Source organism: Lycium barbarum, chromosome 7 (assembly GCF_019175385.1).
Source record: "Lycium barbarum isolate Lr01 chromosome 7, ASM1917538v2, whole genome shotgun sequence".
Lineage (NCBI taxonomy): Eukaryota > Viridiplantae > Streptophyta > Magnoliopsida > Solanales > Solanaceae > Lycium > Lycium barbarum.
In genome coordinates this window covers 129,899,527-129,918,393 of record NC_083343.1, presented here as the reverse complement: position 1 = coordinate 129,918,393, position 18,867 = coordinate 129,899,527, and the positions used below count along the sequence as shown (strand labels likewise).

Here is an 18,867-nt window from a genome sequence, read left to right as displayed (position 1 = left end):
AAGACGGGTTTTTATTTTAAGTTTATTCATTATTTTTTTTATTCATCCGATAATTATTTATTCTCTTACTAAATTTTATTAAGTCTCATGCAGGTATCTGGAGTTACTTTTTGAAGATGGCACTCAAAAGAAGTTCAAATAGCTTCTTAAATTCTTTGTTTATATTTTTGTTTACATTCGTAAATTATGCAAGCATAAAATATAGTGAAACTTTACTTTTTAAGGTGTAGGTTGGTGGTATTTATTTATGCTCTGCTTAGGTGATTTAAATTTTATGTGTTTTAGATAAATTAATATTAGGCAGTTATTATTTTTGTAGCTAATATTCTTATAGTTATCATGTTTCGCTAGAGTTTTAATTCAATAGCTTAGCACACTTAAGTGAATAAATAGGGTGATTTGCCTCAATATTTAGGCTTTAGAATATACTCTCATAATTAATTGATTAGGCGTACATACTTAACTAGTTAAATTAGTTAACTCACTTCGAGTGCAAAATAATTTCATGTCCATTTTTATACCTTTGTCACATACCCAAGCTTTTAAGTTGCACATAACTTTTGTTTTAATAATCATTATATCACATATGTATAAAATATGTATTGCATGATTATTTATGTGAATAGTCATATTAGTTATTCTTTAGTCTAAATTTTATTAATTTTTGTAAATAATAAAGCTTTTTTTTACATCCCTCGTATAGTTAAATTGGTCCAGCCGGGAACCACATTTGTGGATTCTGAAGGATGCCTAACACCTTCCCTTCGGAATAATTTGAACCCTTACCTAGAACCTCATTTATTTTCGTAAACCATGTTAAGCTGTATATATTAATAATTTATAGGTACCCTAGTGTACCTTAAATGCTAGGTGGCGACTCTGTATATAATTAAATCTTTCAGAGTTCCATAAGTTGTGCTTTGTTTAGCTTTGGGTAAAAATGAGGTGCAACAAGCTTCACCTATTCTTCTCTTGGCATGTCCTAGGTATGATAGGCCTTGATTTGAGCCTCGGAGACGACTCTACTCTTCGGAATCTACGTTCAAATTTGCCCCCTTTTCATTCAGTAGAATTGAATTGAATATGATATGAATAGTTAGAAAAGGTGCCTAAATGTCTAGATTTTGCACAAATAGGACCCGACTACCTTGGAACTCTCACGAGTAATGTTATGAAGTGTGACATACGTAAATTATGTACGCCACCTCATTTGACCCGAGGTGGGCCCACTTCCCCGGATTTTTCTAATTTATCCCGTTTGACTTATTTTGGAATAAAATTCAAAGGAAAACTCTTGGCTACTCTCCTAACTACTATATGACATTCGTTTTAATTATTTTGATAAGTCTCATAATATATTTTGAAACATGAAAATGATTACAAAAAGCTTATTTTGACATATGCTATTGTGATATCCGATATGCATACACTATGATTACTGCTCCGCTTTTGTCATATGGTTTGTCACCTGAATTATGCTACTGAGTCTCCGTAAATGTGCTATATTTTATTTTGCATTAGTTTCTCACTACTCCATTCGTGGATGCCTCAATGCTTCCTTCACTGAGCCCGGACCAGGATATGTTATCACGCGTATTCCACTGCATTGTTCGTCGCGCCTCGATGTGAGGGGGCAGGTATACATGTACATGGGTCGTGGAGTATGTTGTGCCATGTACACATATTCTGATATATGATGATATGATATGATATGGCCATCTGATATGTTTGATATGTGCACATTCTGATATGATATGATATGTTACGGAGCTATTCCCTACTCTAGAATTATGCTGTGTTGTGGCGCCAGTGACAGGGTGGCTACCACGTTCTGTTCACCGAGTCCCATAATGGGGCCGGATATGGCATATGTTTTGGCAGGCATTATCTATGTTATATGAGTAAGCATTTCTGATATTCTAATTATTGCACTCATTTTCTGTACTTCCTGTTCCGGTTCTGATTCTGTATATTATACTTCATGCTTTACATACTCAGTACATATTCCGTACTGACCCCCTTTCTTCGGGGGCTGCGTTTTCATGCCGCGCAGGTACAGACGACAGATTTGCTGATCCGCCTGCTTAGGACTATATTCTACTATATTGGAGTGCTCTATTGTCCGGAGCCTACATTTTGGTACAATCTTTTGCCATTGTACATATGTATGCTATTCAGGGATACGACGGGGCCCTGTCCCGTCTTATGATTTGTTTGTTGTTCGTAGAGGTCTGTAGACATACATGTGGGTTCTGTATATGTTTCGGGTTGATATGATCTGTGATAGCCTTATCGGCTTCCACGTGCTATATCTGTTCATCTATGATAACTAGTAACGTCAATTGACTTTTATATTGATATATTCTGCTAATATGTTGATTTGGGTTATTAGGTACGTTTGGGTGTCCAGCACGGACACTAGTCGCGGCCTACGGGGTTGGGTCGTGACACTGCGTCTAACTCTCTATTCCAAATCTAGCTTATGAAGCAAGGATTGACCAAGATCGTACAAGAAGATAACAACTCATCTTTTCAACTAATGTGGGACCCTTAGCACTTGCGTCCCTCCCCTTATGTCTAGGACTAGACATCTTGTGCATTGATAGTATGACATAAAATCCTAACATTAGGTAAATTAAGGAATACAGATGGATCTAGCTCTAGCATTATGTGAACAGCCTAACCCGAGAAGCTAGTACATGACGTGAGGATTGTCGGACACACAACTCATTTCCTCAACCAATGTTGGACACTTGACAATGTTAAGATATAATTAAGTAAATAAAAATATAACCTTTGTAATAGCTTAAACTTTTAGGTAAGATGGTCACACAATTCAACATGGTATTAGAGAAAGCAAAAGTCATGGTTCAAGTTTCAATGCCACCCATTCTTCTTATGAATTTTCATGTGCTTGACCCTTACCCGCTCGTGAAGGAGTGTCTTGGAGACTCAATTAGATAAATTATGTATCACAATTTCAACTGTATTCGACCTACATTTAACCGTGTCTAAAGTTAATCCGCCGACAAGCATTTTTTGTAATTACCTAATAATTGATTTAACTTATATGCACGGGAAATATGTATGATCTTAACACTATTAGGTTACCTAAAACCTGTTGTAAGAGGTGATCTGCCTTATTTTTCGGATCACTAATTTCACTTAGAGTTTAACTTAAGCACTGACAGTGTAAAACATTTATTTTATATTGATAAAGCATTATAAGATATAGAAATCAGAAGTCTAACATACTCATGAAATGAAAAGAAAAAAGAAAAAAACAAGTTCATAGTCATTAATAGATAACTTGATATTCTTACCCCCAAAACAGAAAAGGATTCGATGGGAGTAGAGATGACTTGTTTGAAGAAGGCTACAATCGTGAGGAGGAGGACTTCATGTTATTGCTATGACTCTCCAGTGTCCTCATTACTATGATTCTTAATTGCCTTCATTAAATTCATTGTATTTATTGGTCGTTGCTATTAATTTTCTAGTTATGGGTAAACATTAACTTTTCTTGGAATCCTATGTATATATAAAAAATTTAATCAGAAAAATAAGGTTAAAAGTCCAAAAAAATGAGAAAAAAGATAAATAGGATTGAATGTCATAGAGAGGTTCCACATCACGTTGTTTATGCCTAGCTTTACTAAATATATTGACTAGTAAATTTATCCACGTTTCGCGCGACCATTACAAAAAAATGATTTTTTTTTTAATTTCTTTTTAAATAGTCAAGATATTGCTACATTCTTCAGCTCCGTGTGCACCTTCTCATTCCCATACTCAAAATTTAAATTCACTGCTCAAGTAAATCAATAAACAGTGAGGCAAAAATTAAAGCATGAAGAAAGCTTGGAAGAAGTGAACACTATATTAAGTTGGTATTTTTTTCACAATTACCATAACATGCATACACAACATTAGTTATGCTGTTGATTATATATGTTACTCATAGTTGTACTAATTGATAATGACTCTAATATGTTAAAAAAGATATCAAAAGAAGCATTAACATTAATACTAATGATCTCCCAAGCATCAATTATATTTTCAGTGCTACAAATATTGGTCTCATATGTAATTTGATAGATAACTCAACTTCTCCTACTAAATTTTCTGTTGTAATATATAACTCCAATCAAAAAATCACATGTGATGAATTACCACTCACATATTCATGAATCTTGAATATAAAAATCAAGATTTTTAAGATTACTCTCCAATATAACGATGTTTTAATTGGAACTGCTCCTTGATTGAAAATATATATCCGTTCTCTTTAGATTTGGTTGTCTTCAATTCCAATGCTCTCTGATAGCAATTTTGAGGAACTGGAAAAAGAAATTGAAATGATAAAGTAAGAATTTCCGAGAATTTCAAATTATTACACTTAAATTTAAGCATTCGTTTAACACATGACTGTAAATGCATGAAGAAAATCAACTTAGTTTTTTTATATTAACAAATTAAGAGATTCTTTCGGTTTTCTCCGTTTGTTTCTTGATAGTGAACCAAAGGAAGTACATGTGGGGAGAAAACATAGGGATAGAGCTCCCTCTTTAATCCTACAAGCCAATGTTTCTTATCATGACTGCCAAGCTTAATCTTTTTGAAGAGATTAATTGAATAGAATTGTCTTTCTGCAACGTCTTCCCTTTGATATCCCTTCAATTAAGTGGGAAATTAATATGAAAAGCTTTCTGTAACTGTTTTTTAGGATTATTCAGATGTATTGATATGCAGTAAATAGCATAGAGAATAGAATGATCAATTTCCAATCAGAGAAATGACGGGGAAATGCCAGAAAGCGTTTTGTAAAAGTAGCGTATTTTCCCCACTGATTACAGGTTCTTCGACATATTTCATAAGATCTGATTGTGTTTTAGGACTTTGATTCTTTCACCTTCTACATTTTCCCCAATAATTCATGTTTAGATGTACTTTATAAACAAGTCTCTCAGATTTCATTGGATATAGCTGACTGAAAAGAGTATATTTCAATATGACATGAAATATTGAAATACTTTCTCCGTCCCAATTTAAGTGTCTTAGTTTGACTAGGCACAAAGTCTAAGAAATAAAGAGACTTTTGAATCTTGCGATCCTAAATTAAAGATGTGTGAAATGTACTAATGAATCCTTTAAATCTTGTGTTTATGAACTTGCCATGTATAATGTTTAAATTGTGAACTTATTAAATATAGAAAGAGACACACTTTTGGAACAATCCAAAAAGGAAAGTAATACTCTTAAATTGGGATGGAAGGAGTATCATTTTTACCCAGTGATTAAGGAAACTTAGAGTTTTTGGCTCATCAAGTATTTGATGATCTATAAAGTCTTTAAAATCGGTTGAAATGCAACTCACAAGAATGTAAAGGAACCGAATTTCACTTTCGAAAACTTGCATTCATTCTTTTCTTTCACATCAAGAATTGTAAAAAGGAGAATAGGACCATAATGATACTAACCTATAAACATTCTAAAGCTAAAACATCAACTGAATAGACAGAGTTCCCTATCATATTTCTAGAAAAAATAAGTTCTCCACGGGCTTGCCTAATGCCGGTTATCTCTGCTGTGTGGTTGACGGGAGCAATTTACCCTGTACGCACCCAAAGGATACCGACTGTGGGTTCCCTTGTCATAAAAAAAAAAAAAAAAAAAAAAAAAAAAAAACTGGTATATGGTTGCATTTTCACCATATTTTGGGCAAAAGACATTTTCCTTCGTAACTATCTCGATGTTTAACCTCATATCACTATACTCAATAATTTCATTAAAACACCATCGAATTTCTAAACATTATTTTGAATATCTATAGATGCTTTACCGAAAGGCATTTCTCTCCAACCAAACGCCTAAAAGCATTTTTTGGAAAATATTTTTGGTCAATAACAAAATAGTTGATAAGATGGACCCTCCTTGACCTTTTTTTCTTTACACCGCAGACAAGAAAGGGTTGTAAACTGTAATGTACGAGAGAAAACTACTAACAATGAGGAAAAAAAGGTGCAACCAGAGAGTTCAAACTCACATACTATTTGAAGAATGACTTCAAAGTATAGGAAAATGTAGAGAGAGAAAACTAAAAGGAGAATAACATAACATTTGAGCAAAGAATATTGTACCAAAAAAAAATGCATGTCTAAAGTCAAGTTTTGGCCCTACCCTGTTATGGATTAACAAACTTAAAAATAAAGCAGTACTTCCCATGAAATTCACGAGTCACACAATTTGCATATTCATACTTGTCACACAATAAATTTTCGTTTTTATATAGCTCTTGTCAATAGATATCATATAAAAAAGAACTAATCTAAATAGTTGTTCACCTAACCGCTTAAACTAAAAATAGCCTGCAGATGTATAATATGCGTGTAACGGTATATAGTCCATGTATATTGGATAGGAAAAGTAAATAGTAAATCCAAGCGGCTATTTGGGTATAGACTGCTATAAGAATCTCTCAATTTTCAACTGTTAAAAGAGGCAACTTCTGGAATTCCACCATTTGCAAGATGTAATATAGTAATCTCGTATTGCAACATAAAGAGATAATTTTAATCAGACGAGTACAATTAACTAGATCAATATATGTGAGGTTAAATCAGTATTAGTAACAAGTTATGTCTAAAAACATTGGTAGGATTTGTACAAATATGAAAATGCAAGAAGACTTGCGGTAAAAGCAGGACAAAAATAAAAGAGTTTCTATTGGTAAAACTTCTTGTGTAGAATAAAGGCAAAAGCAAAAGAAAAATTCTTGGTGATAGCAGCAAGAAGGGAACAAATGACTAGAGGTCTTGCCCTTGTGTTTTGCATGACATAAGTGTAAAGGAAATGAACCTTGTGTCTAACTCGCGACCCCAAAGCTAGCTCATGAAGCGACGATTGACAAGACCGTACAAGAAGATAACAACTCAATCTTTTCAACTAATATGGGACACTTAGCCAGGGGTGGGCCTATATGGTGGGATGGGGGCACATGTCCACGTTAACTTGGAAAAAAACTCTCTCTCTATATATATATATGTGTGTGTGTATATATACCTCGAAAAACTATAATATATTTTAAGAAGACCTCTCAAATATATCTGTTGAAGTGGATCAGTTGGTCAGCATGCCCCTTCGCTCCTTGAGTGTAAGCGCCCGACCCAAGTTCTAGTCCAGACTACAATATTTTTTGAAGGTAACAATTTAAAAGGAAAAAAAAGGAACAAAACGTGTTGCCGGTAGGCTTCGAACAGGGGCCTAACCTATATAACTTGACACCAAACCCCCAGCCCAGCGAGTGAGCTCTACACAATTATGCCATTTCATTTATATTTATTTTACATTGTTTCTATGGGTGTAACAAAATTTCAAATGATGCGATGTTGCAGGACATTGTGATTAGCAGGATTTGAAGTTGATGCTTTGACTAACGTGCATCTTCCTTTGATGGTGCCCCCGTCATCTTAAAATCTGGGTTTGCCTCTACACTTAGCACTAGCGCCCCTCCCCTTATGCCTAGGACTGGACATCTTGTGCATTGAAAACATCACATAAAATCCTAACATTAGGTAAACAAAGGAATACATATGGATCTAGCTCTAATATCATGTGAACAGCCTAACCCGAGAAGCTAGTACACGACGTGAGGATTGTCGGACACACAACTCGGTTCCTCAACCAATGTGGGACACTTGACAATGTTAAAGATATAATTAAGTAAATAAAAGTATAACCTTTGTAATAGCTTAAATTCTTAGGTAAGATGGTCACACAATTCAACATGGTATAGAGAAAGCAAAAGGCATGGTTCAAGTCTCACTGCCACCCTTTTTTCTTATGAATTTTCACATGCTTGACCCATACCCACACGTGAAGGAGTGTGTTGAAGACTCAATTAGGTAAATTATGTATCACAATTTCAACTGTATTCGACCTACATTTAACCGTGTCTAAGGTTAATCAGCCAACAAGCATTTTTTTTGGCTAATAATGGATTTAACTTATATGCACGAAAAATATGTAAGATCTTCATATTAGGTTACCTAAAACCTGTTGTAAGAGGTTATCTGCCTTATTTTTTGGATCACTAATTTCACTTAGTTTAATTTAAGTGCACTGACGGCGTAAAACATTTCTTTTATATTGATACTGTGAATTTTTCTATATTGTTGATGTATATAAGCTAAATTTTCTTTTAGGTTATATGATAGTGGCAAAAGTTATCTTACACTGTCAGAGTAAAGGAGTATTAGATTCTTTAATACTTTGGGTACTAGAAGAGCCATTACACATGCACCAGCATAGAGGCTTGTAAAGAAATATTTGTCAACAATACGTCTCTCCTAGCAGTATATATAGAATCCATTGGTGGATGGTGAGTGGCATCAACACAATCTGCAAAAACAAGTAGTGCCAATGGACCGAATCATAGAAATTACAGAGGAGATCGACAATGAGGGCGAAACAATTGAAGTTCAAATATTTGATGTAGAGAAGATAAACATTGAGGACGAAGCAATTGAAGTTCAAATATTTGATGTAGAGAAGATAGACATTGAGTACGAAGCAACAATTGAAGATGAAATATTTAATGCATCAATGGAGAAAAATTGGACAAAAGTTCACGAACTGTACAGCAAATACAAGTCTGTCCATGAATCCAAACTCACCAAATCTGAAGATACTGCTCTTCACTTAGCCATCTCTTCTTACCATCCAGATCGAGATGACTCTTTACAGCATCCTCATCTTACTTGTATTAAGGAAATGATTGCCAGCATACCAAAGGAAAATCGACCGGGTATCTTAAAACAGAAGAATGAAAAAGGGAACACACCTCTTCACCTTGCAGCAGAACTCGGACTTGTCTCGATTATTGAGTATTTGGTAAACCCAGAAGACCGTACTCTCATCTGGGAGACCAATTCAAAAGGGGAAACCCCCTTATTCATAGCTGCTTATCGTGGGAAGCTACAAGCTTTTCTCTACCTCCATAAGTGTGTTCAAAATGAAAAAAAAGAAGGTCCAACTGAACTGTGTAGAAGGGAAGATGGGGATAACATTCTACACGCCGCCATCTCTGGCGAGTACTTTGGTAATAGACAATCCCCTACAAATATTTTTCTTCAAAATCATTTACACCCCAACTCTATTTTAAAATTCAAACTCTCCCTCAACTTTAAATAATATATATATTTTCCCCCTTTATTCTAATTGACTTTTTTAAATGCCTATTTTATCTATACATTATCAACTTTTGTCTTCTTTTATTTCTTCTATAAAATCATGATATTTTTAATTTTTTCAATTCATGTAACAAATTTCTTATAAAAGATAAATATTATCTTCTAAGCGAAGAAAAAAGTGAGAAATATTAATTGAGTATATAAGTTAATGATGCTTTATAATAAAATAAATTAGCAGAATAAACAAAAAAATATTTTTAAAAAATCAAAACTTTAATATTTATTTATACAAGTGAAAATAACATGTCATAATAACTTTATAAATATACTTATATGCAGGTAATGCAAAATCAATAATAAAACAGAGGCAAATTTTAAAAAATGATTTATTTAAACTTTAAATGAATTTTACTATAATTTAAGAAATATTTCATTAGTGATAATCAAAACTGATTATTTATATAAATAATAGAGAATAAGAGAGAAGTGAAACTTAAATATACACAGATGCATGTGCATACATATATACATACTTATTGCATGTAATATTGAAATAACAATCATAAAAAATAGCATTAGATTTTGTTACAAATTCATGAAAGTATTATTCTACTTATAATGTTAATGAGCTTAAATAAGAATCTATAAATACCTAGTATAATATAAAAAAGTATACATAAATTAAGGATTGACAAAAAAAAAGGGTGAAATAGTCATTGCATAGGATTTGGGTTGGGGGGGGGGGGGGGGGGGGGGGCGAATGTCTATTGTTTAAAATAGAGGGGGAAGTTTGATTTTTAAAGTAAAATTGGAGGGTGAAAATAATTTTCATCCATTTCAATTATATGGAATCAAATCTCTTTTAGAGGTGGCAATTTTAAACCATATTTAGAAAACGGAAAATGGCCAAATATACCCCTTTACCATCGGAAAAGGGTTAAATATATTTTTCGTTATACTATGGGTCCAAATATATCGCTACAATTATACTTTGAGCACAAATATATCCCTTCATTGTTAAAGTTGACTAAGATGAAGTTCAATCCCACATTAACATTAATATTTTAATGAATTTTACCCACTAACTAAACTCAATTTTACCCAACTCCTTCCGTATCATCTTTCACAATGGCACCTCCGAAAAACATAAAAGGATTTTGGTATCCCAGCTGTTGCACTTTTAGGGGTCGTTTGGTAGGTAGTCAAAATTATCCCGGATTATAATCCCGGGACTAATTTATCCCATCTATTGGGATTATTTTATACCATCTAAAAGATGGTATAAAATAATTCCAATATAAGTGGGATAAGAAGGGATATCCCATCTTCTTGGGATGGGATGCATTTTATACCTTGTTTGGTACAAGGTATAAATTTATCCCAGGATAAATTTATATCTTCTACCAAACATGGTACAAAAAATTAGTACTGGGATATCCCAGCTTATACCATGCACCAAACGACCCCTTAGTTTCATATAGCACCATAAAATGTTTCATCAGTTGACACGTTTACTAATAGTCCAGTGATTAATAATTAATTTTGTTTGCTGTTCCAAATTAGATACCTTTTGGAAGATTAACTATGTGAAAAAAAAGTAAAATGGAGAATGGCGTTAAAAGGTGGTTTGGTCAGAAATGAGAGTCGTTAAAGCTACGGGGGCTCTCTAAATTCTTATATGCATGCGCAACTCAAAAGGTTATTTAAAAATCTGCAAAAAGATGTGATCCTTCTAACTTTTCTAATGAATTTAATTTTTCAAGATCAAACTTGAATTGCTGAGTGGTGGCGTTCGAAAATCTGCAAAAAGATTCAATCTTTCTAGTTTTCTGATAAATCTAATAGTGTAAAAATGCAATGGAAACAATTACGACCAGGTACATATTTCGTCTCATTCAACAATGGAAACATCATGTTTACAAGGCCAAAACTTAGCAATTAAGGTATATGCCGGAGCAGTCACCGGAAAGAACTCCATCGGTGATATTCCGGGGGGTGGGGGTGGAGATTGGCCAACTTTATCGGTGGAGGGGTATATATGTGTGCCCAAAGTATAACGGTAGGGGTATATTTGGACCCAAAGTATAATGAAGGGTATGTTTGATCCTTTTCCGATAGTACAGGGGTATATTTGGTCCTTTTCAGTTTAGAATATTAGCCCATTTTACCCATATTTTAGTGAGTTAGGTCACGCATATTTCGGGTGGATAATTATGGGTTTAAGTCTGATGAAAAAAATAAATATGGGTTTAAGTCTCTTTTCAATACATAAAAATATGGCAAATATAGGTAAAATATGGGTACCCATATATGAATTCACTAGGCCCAGTAACAACTCATTTTCCTCAAAATAGAAGAAAATGTTTTTCATAAAAATTTATGGGAAAATATTTTTCCGATCCTTAAAAAACACACCAACTCACCTCCAACCATAACCCACCCCACCTACCACCACGCACCCCACTACCACAACCCCGAATTTTCTATTTCCTTTATTTCATTTTACTTTTGTAAAAATTTTATAAAAAATGGAAGAAAAAAAAATCTTACATGTCCCCTGCCTCCCCCTCCCCCACCCCCACCCCCACCACATACACACATTTTCTATTTCATATATTTTATTTTACTTTTATAAGAAAATATAAAAAGTGAGGAACTTTTTCTTATCTCCCCCCCCCCCCCCTTCCCCCCACCCTTAAAAAAAAAAAATCTTACCTGTCCCCTACCTCCCCCTCCCCCACCCCCATCACATGCACACATTTTCTATTTCATATATTTTATTTTACTTTTATAAGAAAATATAAAAAGTGAGGAACTTTTTCTTATCCCCCTTCCCCCCACTCTTAAAAAAAACTGTTTCATATATTTTATTTTTATAAAAAAAAATAAACAAAATGTTGTTATACAAAACATTTTTTGTCTAGATATTTTTTTGTTGTTATAGATAACATATAATATAACATAAATGAAAGATTGATTCAACAGAAAACATGAATGTTATAGTGAAATGTTGTTATACAGAGGTGATTGTATATGTTAATAATTTCTTCTTTTTTATAGAACAGGATAGTAGTATTAACAACTTCTCTTGTAACAGAGGTGGCTTTTCAGATAATACATTACTATCCGCCACTTGTCAACTATTACAACACAGAGGGCATGTCTCCTCTACACTTCCTTTCCAGGATGCCTCAAGTATTCAAAAGTGGCAGCCATTTTCGATTCCTGGACAGCATAATCTACTACTGTAAGTCTCCTATCTGTTCCTTACCGATATTATTACTCCAATTATTCTATCATTATCTTATTCTGCAATTTCTGTTGTTTCTTTTACTTTGGCTATCTTTATTTCGTTCCTTTTTTTTTTTTTTTGGTCGTCAATACTTTTTTTTTCTTCGATATTTTCATAATAACTTTTCGCTCTTATATTTCTCAAACCTGTTTGAGAAAGCTATTCTTGAGCGGAGGATCCATCGAAAACTGTCTCTCTATCCTGCAAAGGTAGGAGTAAGATTTGCGTACAGCTCATCCTCCCCAGACCTCACTTGTGGAATCACACTGGGTATATTGTTGTTGTGTAAATCTACAGTCTTTTTTGTCAAAGATTGGCATAGATAAGCATTCTTATCATGGATTTAAATTATATACACCGGTGTTTTTTACACCACCCAATGCGAATTTCCATGTTGTTCATTAGAAGTCTCTTTATCCTTTGTCTCAGTCTAGCATATTTACTGTTTTCTGTAAGTCATAAACATCCAATACCTTTGCATGTTGGTTCACGTTCATCGTTTGTGGAGGTTATATAGCTAATATTGGATTCTTTTCCCAGGCATAAATATCAAAGAGATAGAGCTAATGAAATATGAAGCTGAAGGCAAAGAAGACTTAAAACGTAAACACGGTCGGAATCTCCCAGAGAACTACAAAACACTGGTGGAGTTCTTGGAACTACTTCGGTATCAGATTCAGAAATTTCGAGGTGGGTAGATTTATAGCAAATTTACAGCACAATCTCCTTATGAAAATGGTCTAACCAAGTGTTTGAGAGACTGTTCTTGGCACTTTCTACCTAAGAGTTTTACATTACCAAGACTGATTTTCTCTTTTCTATCCAGTTTATATTAAAAAAAATTATTTTGGGCGTCAAGAGAACAAGTCTAAAGGTACGTGATCAGATAGAAACATTCTACTTTATTAACTCATATTGAAACATTCTACTTTATTAACTCATTCATGTTGAGTTAACCAAATGATTCGAGCGTTTAACCAAATGATTCGAGCGTTTAACCAAATGATTCAAGCGCCTCAAGAGTGTCTTGTTGGCACTTCGTACCTAAGAATTTTACATGGTCCAAGACTAATTCTCTTTTCTATCTAAATACTACTCAACCAACTAATGTGAATCCAGAGGAGGTGCCTCCAGGTACGTAATTGTGTAATAAGTCTTTCAGGTTATGTGGACTTGAGCATATATAAGAGGCAAGAAACTATGATTTTTTTTTTTCATGATAACTCTTACTAGTACTAACTTAATTTTCTTTTTCTTCACACCAAGGCCATCAAAGTTATCGTCAAAATGATCCCGAGAATCCCTCAAATAAAGGTGAATGCAGACACATGCATATATACCGCAATTGAAACTAAATATTAACTCAAACTATGATGATTAGTTGATTACTTATAATTCATCCAAACATGCACACAAAACCTATGAATTTTACACATTCAAAGATTGATTCTCTGTTCTATCCAGATACTACTAACATGAATCAAGACAAGATGTCTCAAGGTATGTGATGTGTAATAAACCTATCAGGTTATGTGCACTTAAGCAGGTTACACATTCAAAGATTGATTCTCTTTTCTATTCAGATACTACTAACATGAATCAAGACAAGATGTCTCAAGGTACGTGATGTGTAATAAACCTATCAGGTTATGTGCACTTAAGCAGGTTACTTAAGGGGCAAAAGCTATGAAATATATTTTTCCATGAGGATAACTCTTACTGGTACTAACTTATTTTTCTTTTTCTTCACACCTAGACCATCAAAGCAATTGTCAATATGATCCCGAGAATCCTCCGATTAAATGTGAATGCACGATTAAATGTGAATGTACAGGCATGCATATACTGCAGTGTAAACTAGGTATTACCTCAAACTATGATGATTAGATATAATTCATCAAAACATGCACATAAAATATCAAGAAGAAGATGTGTGTGTGATAATGCGGGAACCTTTCGATTTATTAACTCATTCTTGTCGAGTTAAGAAGTACACCAATCTCTTTTTGACAATGAACTACCAAAAGATTTGAGCATCTCCTCAGGAGAGTGTTGTTTAAATGTTGGCACTTTGTAACTAAGAATTTTACACATTCAAAGACTAATTCTCTTTTCTATCCAGATACTACTGGAACAACTAATGTGAACCTACTTTCTACCCACTATAAGATTTTATATTAGCAAAAAGTCAACAAAATATACGACCATACTGATTTTCTGTCGAACTAAAAGCATTGAGCTCCTTTGTTAGTTTGTTTCCAAGTTATGTGAACATTTTCTATGTGAAGAACATTGATAAAAAAAATACACAAAATTCTCCAACATGTTTCTGCTAACAACTAATCTTTGGAATTTCAGCTAAAGAGAAGGTAAACGGCAAGTTGTTTCCACCCAATTACAGCATCTTTATCGAGTTTCTCAAATGTCTAATGAAGATTGTGCTAGTTGTATTGGGTATTGGTAAGAATTATTCTTAGAAATTTCTCTTTTATTAAGCATAGATTTCTTAACTATTGAGTGCAACGATAATAATTCTAAAAGAATCAGACTTACTAATCTTTTGAAGAATGTAGTTCTCATTCCTTTCTGATATATGTACTGCTTCCACACTTTCTAATATATTTTCTCTTCCTTCCCAAACAAACATTAACAGTTGTAGATTAGAACATAAAATTCTACGACAAAGAAAGAAAGAAGGTGGTTTGACAAATTCAAAGGCCTAGACCCTCATAAATGATCCTTCACCCGTCCCATCTTTTTTCACATTTTAAATTTGAACTAATTTCTGAAACTTAGTTTGCCTCTTCTCTCTCTCTTTGTTTTTTTTCCCTTTCCACATCATGACATCAGGTCTCAAATCTTGTTGCATGCAGGACTCCAAAGGATTAAAAATTTAGAGGAAACAAAAAAGAAACATACAAGGGCATTTCAAATTATGAAGTTGCTGATTCAGAAAGAAAAACGTTACAAATTCACTAAAAGTACAGGGGGAAAGCCAGAAGTTAGGGACCACCTTAGTCAACTCACTGCACCTCCTGTAGAACCTCCCCTAATAGCTGAGGATGATAATAAAAAGGACGAAGACAAGAGTAAGACTGCAGAGACCAAGCAATCACCAACTTCAAGCACAGATGGGAAAAAGAAAGATGATCACAAGTCCGGTAATGAATCTTTTTTACTTTCCGGTAGTACTTGTGTGGCACAGAAAACTTCGTTATGTGTCATCAAGAATTTGCAATTTTAACAACTCAATATCTATCATGTAAAAATGCTGAAAATTTGTTCTAGTATTTCCAAACTATGATCAATTTTCTTCTTTTTACACCAATTATATAGCCTGTTTAGCCAAACTTCTAAAATCATCTTATTTTGATAGCCTGTTTGGCCAAACTTTTAAAATCACCTTATTTTGAAAACAAAAAGTATTTTTGATGAGAAGCAGTTTGTGTTTGGCTAATTAATTTGAAAAATACTTTTGACCAGCAATTAGTGTTCGGCCAAGCCTTAAAAAGTAAAAGCGCTTCTAAGTGTATTTTCTCCAAAGTGCTTTAAAAAAATACTTGGGGGAAAATCTACTTTTTTCAGTTTCTCAAAACAACTTTTGCTTCTGCTTCTACACAAAAACACTTTTTCTTCTCCTGAAATTTTAATCAGATACCTCAACTCTGAAAAAGGAAAAAAAAACACTATTTTGAAGGGAAAAAAGGAAACTCTTTTTAAGAGAAAAAAAAACACTTCTGATCTTGGAGACGCTTGACTAAACGGGCTATAAATCAGAAGCTATACATTCGCTAAAAGCAACTAGAATAACTATAGTTCTAAATACAGAGTTGTCCAAGCCGACCAAGGAGACACCCTTATTAGTGGCATCAAGGATGGGTATCGTAGAGATGGTAAAGATGATCCTTAAAAATTTCCCAATAGCCATTCAAGATACGGACTCTGAAGAGAAGAACCTACTGCTTTTGGCTGTAGAGCATAGGCAAACAGAGGTCTATAATTGGTTAATAGGAGAAAAGTATCCAGAGTACGTGTTTTATCAGGTGGATAAAAAAGGAAACAATGCAATGCACCTAGCCGCAAAGCTCCAGAACTTGGATGTGTGGCGCATCCCTGGTTCCGCTCTACAGTTGCAAGGCGAAAGGAAGTGGTACAAGGTAAGAGATCTTTAACATCCAACCATCTCTTCACATCACAAAGGATTATCTTTAAAGGGCTTTTTCCTTTTTTGGAATGTCGGCCAAAATTAATGACTGGCGTTAACAAAAATATACAAAACATATACACAGATTATGTATACTATATGTATATTTACATATACAATATGCATATTATATGTATATTTATACTTAAATACACAAAATCTCTACATTTGCTGGTTATTTTGTAAGTTATATCCCAAAAAGACATTGGACCGTAATGATCTCTAACTTGAATACACTAACATGTAAATTTTCATCAAAAAAATACACTAACATGTAAAGATTTTCTTATCATAATGCAGTATGTCAAGCAAACTTTGCCACGACAGTCATATGTTCGTTATAACAAGAAAGGTCAGACACCAAGACAGGTCCTCATAAATACGCATGCAACGTTACTCAAAGATGGAACTAAATGGCTCGTCACAACCGCCAATTCATTCTCTGTCGTTGCAGCACTGATTGCTACAGTTGCATTTGCTACATCTTCCCAAATCCCAGGCGGTTCCAATGATAGTGGCTATCCAAACTTTGAAAATCAACCTGCTTTTAACGTGTTCTCTATATCATCACTTGTTTCTCTTTGCTTCTCTGTCACGGCCCTGGTGTTTTTCTTGGCTATCCTCACATCTCGATGCCAACACAATAAATTCGAGAAAGACTTGCCAAGAAAGTTGCTCCTTGGATTAACTTCGCTTTTTGCATCAATAACCGCTATCTTGATCTCATTCTGTGCTGCCCATTTCTTTGTCCTCCTTGACAACTTCAAGAATACGGCATTTCCAATATATGCGGCAACATGCATACCCGTGGTGTTTTTTGCATTAAATCAATTCCCTCTCTATGTTGATCTCATAAGGTCATACATCGAACAGCGGCCTCTTCGTAGCTATAAGGTGTTTTATACAGATTCCTCAGTAGCAGATCAGAAGAAAGAAGGTAAAGAAAAGGAGGAATAAAACAGAGAAATTATGACAAGAGCTAAGCGTTGCACGGTTTCCTACTTTAGTTTCCAAATAAGACTAGGTTGGTTTGTGTCAAAAGATGACAAGTTCAAGAAAGATTTTATTCGTTGAGAGGGCGCGAGGTGGAGCTATCATTTTTCTATGTATCCTGAATAAACTTACACTTCTGTTGCATGATTTCATATACCTTGTTTTCTAAATGTTGTTTGATAATTTATGTGAACATATGGGAGTCTTAGGGAAGTTATCATACCTAGATAGCATGAAAAAGGTAATATTCTATTTGTGATCCTATTAAATAAAGAAAAAGATCAGCTTTTCAAGGATCATTTTTTATCCAAATATGACTACTCCCCGGCAAACCTCGCTCAAGCTCTATTTAATTTGGATTATAGCTTGTCCACTGAAAGACTGATAGAATGTAGATTTAGGGACACTACAAGAGTGACAGAGAACCAGATCGGATTATCATACCTAGACAGCACGGAAAAGGTATTATCCTATTTGTAATCCTATTGAATAAAGAAAAAGTTCAGCTTTTCAAGGATCACTTTTATCAAATATGACTTAAATGCAAGTAAAAAGATTACTCCACGGCAAACCTTGCTCAAGCTCTCTTTACTTTGGATTATAGCTTATCCACTTAAAGAGTGATCGAGAGGTTATTTCCGAAAGACCATGGCTAAAGTGACGCATAACAAATGATGGAAGTTTATTGCGAGGGGAAAAAAGATTGGCGTTCATTGACGTAGAGAGAACGTATGATAGAGTACCTAGAAAGGTACTTTGGTGGGAGTTGGGGAAGAAGGGAATTTATATTAAATATATAAATGACATACTGGACATGTATTTAGGAGCCATCACTAGCGTAAAAATAGAAAGTAGGGAGATGCAAAGATATTTCTCATAACCGTGAGTTTAGACCCAAGGTCTAGTACTTCTTTACCCATGTGATGCATGAGCTAATCAACACAATATAGGATTAGGTTTCATGTCTTATGCTATTTGCTAATGATAATGTGCTAAATGACTAAACCAATGATGGTAACTGGCAACTCTGCCCACCAAAGTTTAGGCAGATGGGAAGAGATCACGTAGTGTTTTTCCCCTCCACTATTTGAACCCGAGACCTCATGGTTCTCCCCCAATTCATTGTACCACTAGGCCACGCTTGCTGAAGGTTACAGCTTTTTGGCTTCTAATTCGATGTACATAGG

At 34.2% G+C, this 18,867-nt stretch overlaps 2 protein-coding genes across 3 annotated transcripts in view; one reads left to right on the top strand and one right to left on the bottom strand.

Annotated features, from left to right (window-relative positions):
- Positions 1-18,867, bottom strand: part of LOC132604408 (uncharacterized) — a 43,486-nt gene that overhangs the window by 17,127 nt on the left and 7,492 nt on the right. The window contains exon 5 of one of the 2 annotated variants that reach the window (XR_009568717.1): positions 16,936-17,574. The exons of the other annotated variant lie outside the window; for it this stretch is intronic. The gene's annotated coding sequence lies outside the window, so the exon portion shown is untranslated. Of the gene's footprint in view, positions 1-16,935; positions 17,575-18,867 lie in introns of those variants that run through there. 2 annotated transcript variants of the gene reach the window in all.
- LOC132601954 (uncharacterized) lies at positions 8,422-17,976 on the top strand. The gene is made up of 12 exons (XM_060315001.1): positions 8,422-9,100; positions 12,289-12,438; positions 13,024-13,173; positions 13,310-13,357; positions 13,750-13,797; positions 13,948-13,983; positions 14,067-14,102; positions 14,240-14,344; positions 14,842-14,943; positions 15,357-15,644; positions 16,312-16,640; positions 16,988-17,976. The coding sequence occupies exons 1-12, from the start codon at positions 8,422-8,424 to the stop codon at positions 17,642-17,644; spliced, it is 2,628 nt and encodes an 875-aa protein (XP_060170984.1). The 3' UTR covers positions 17,645-17,976.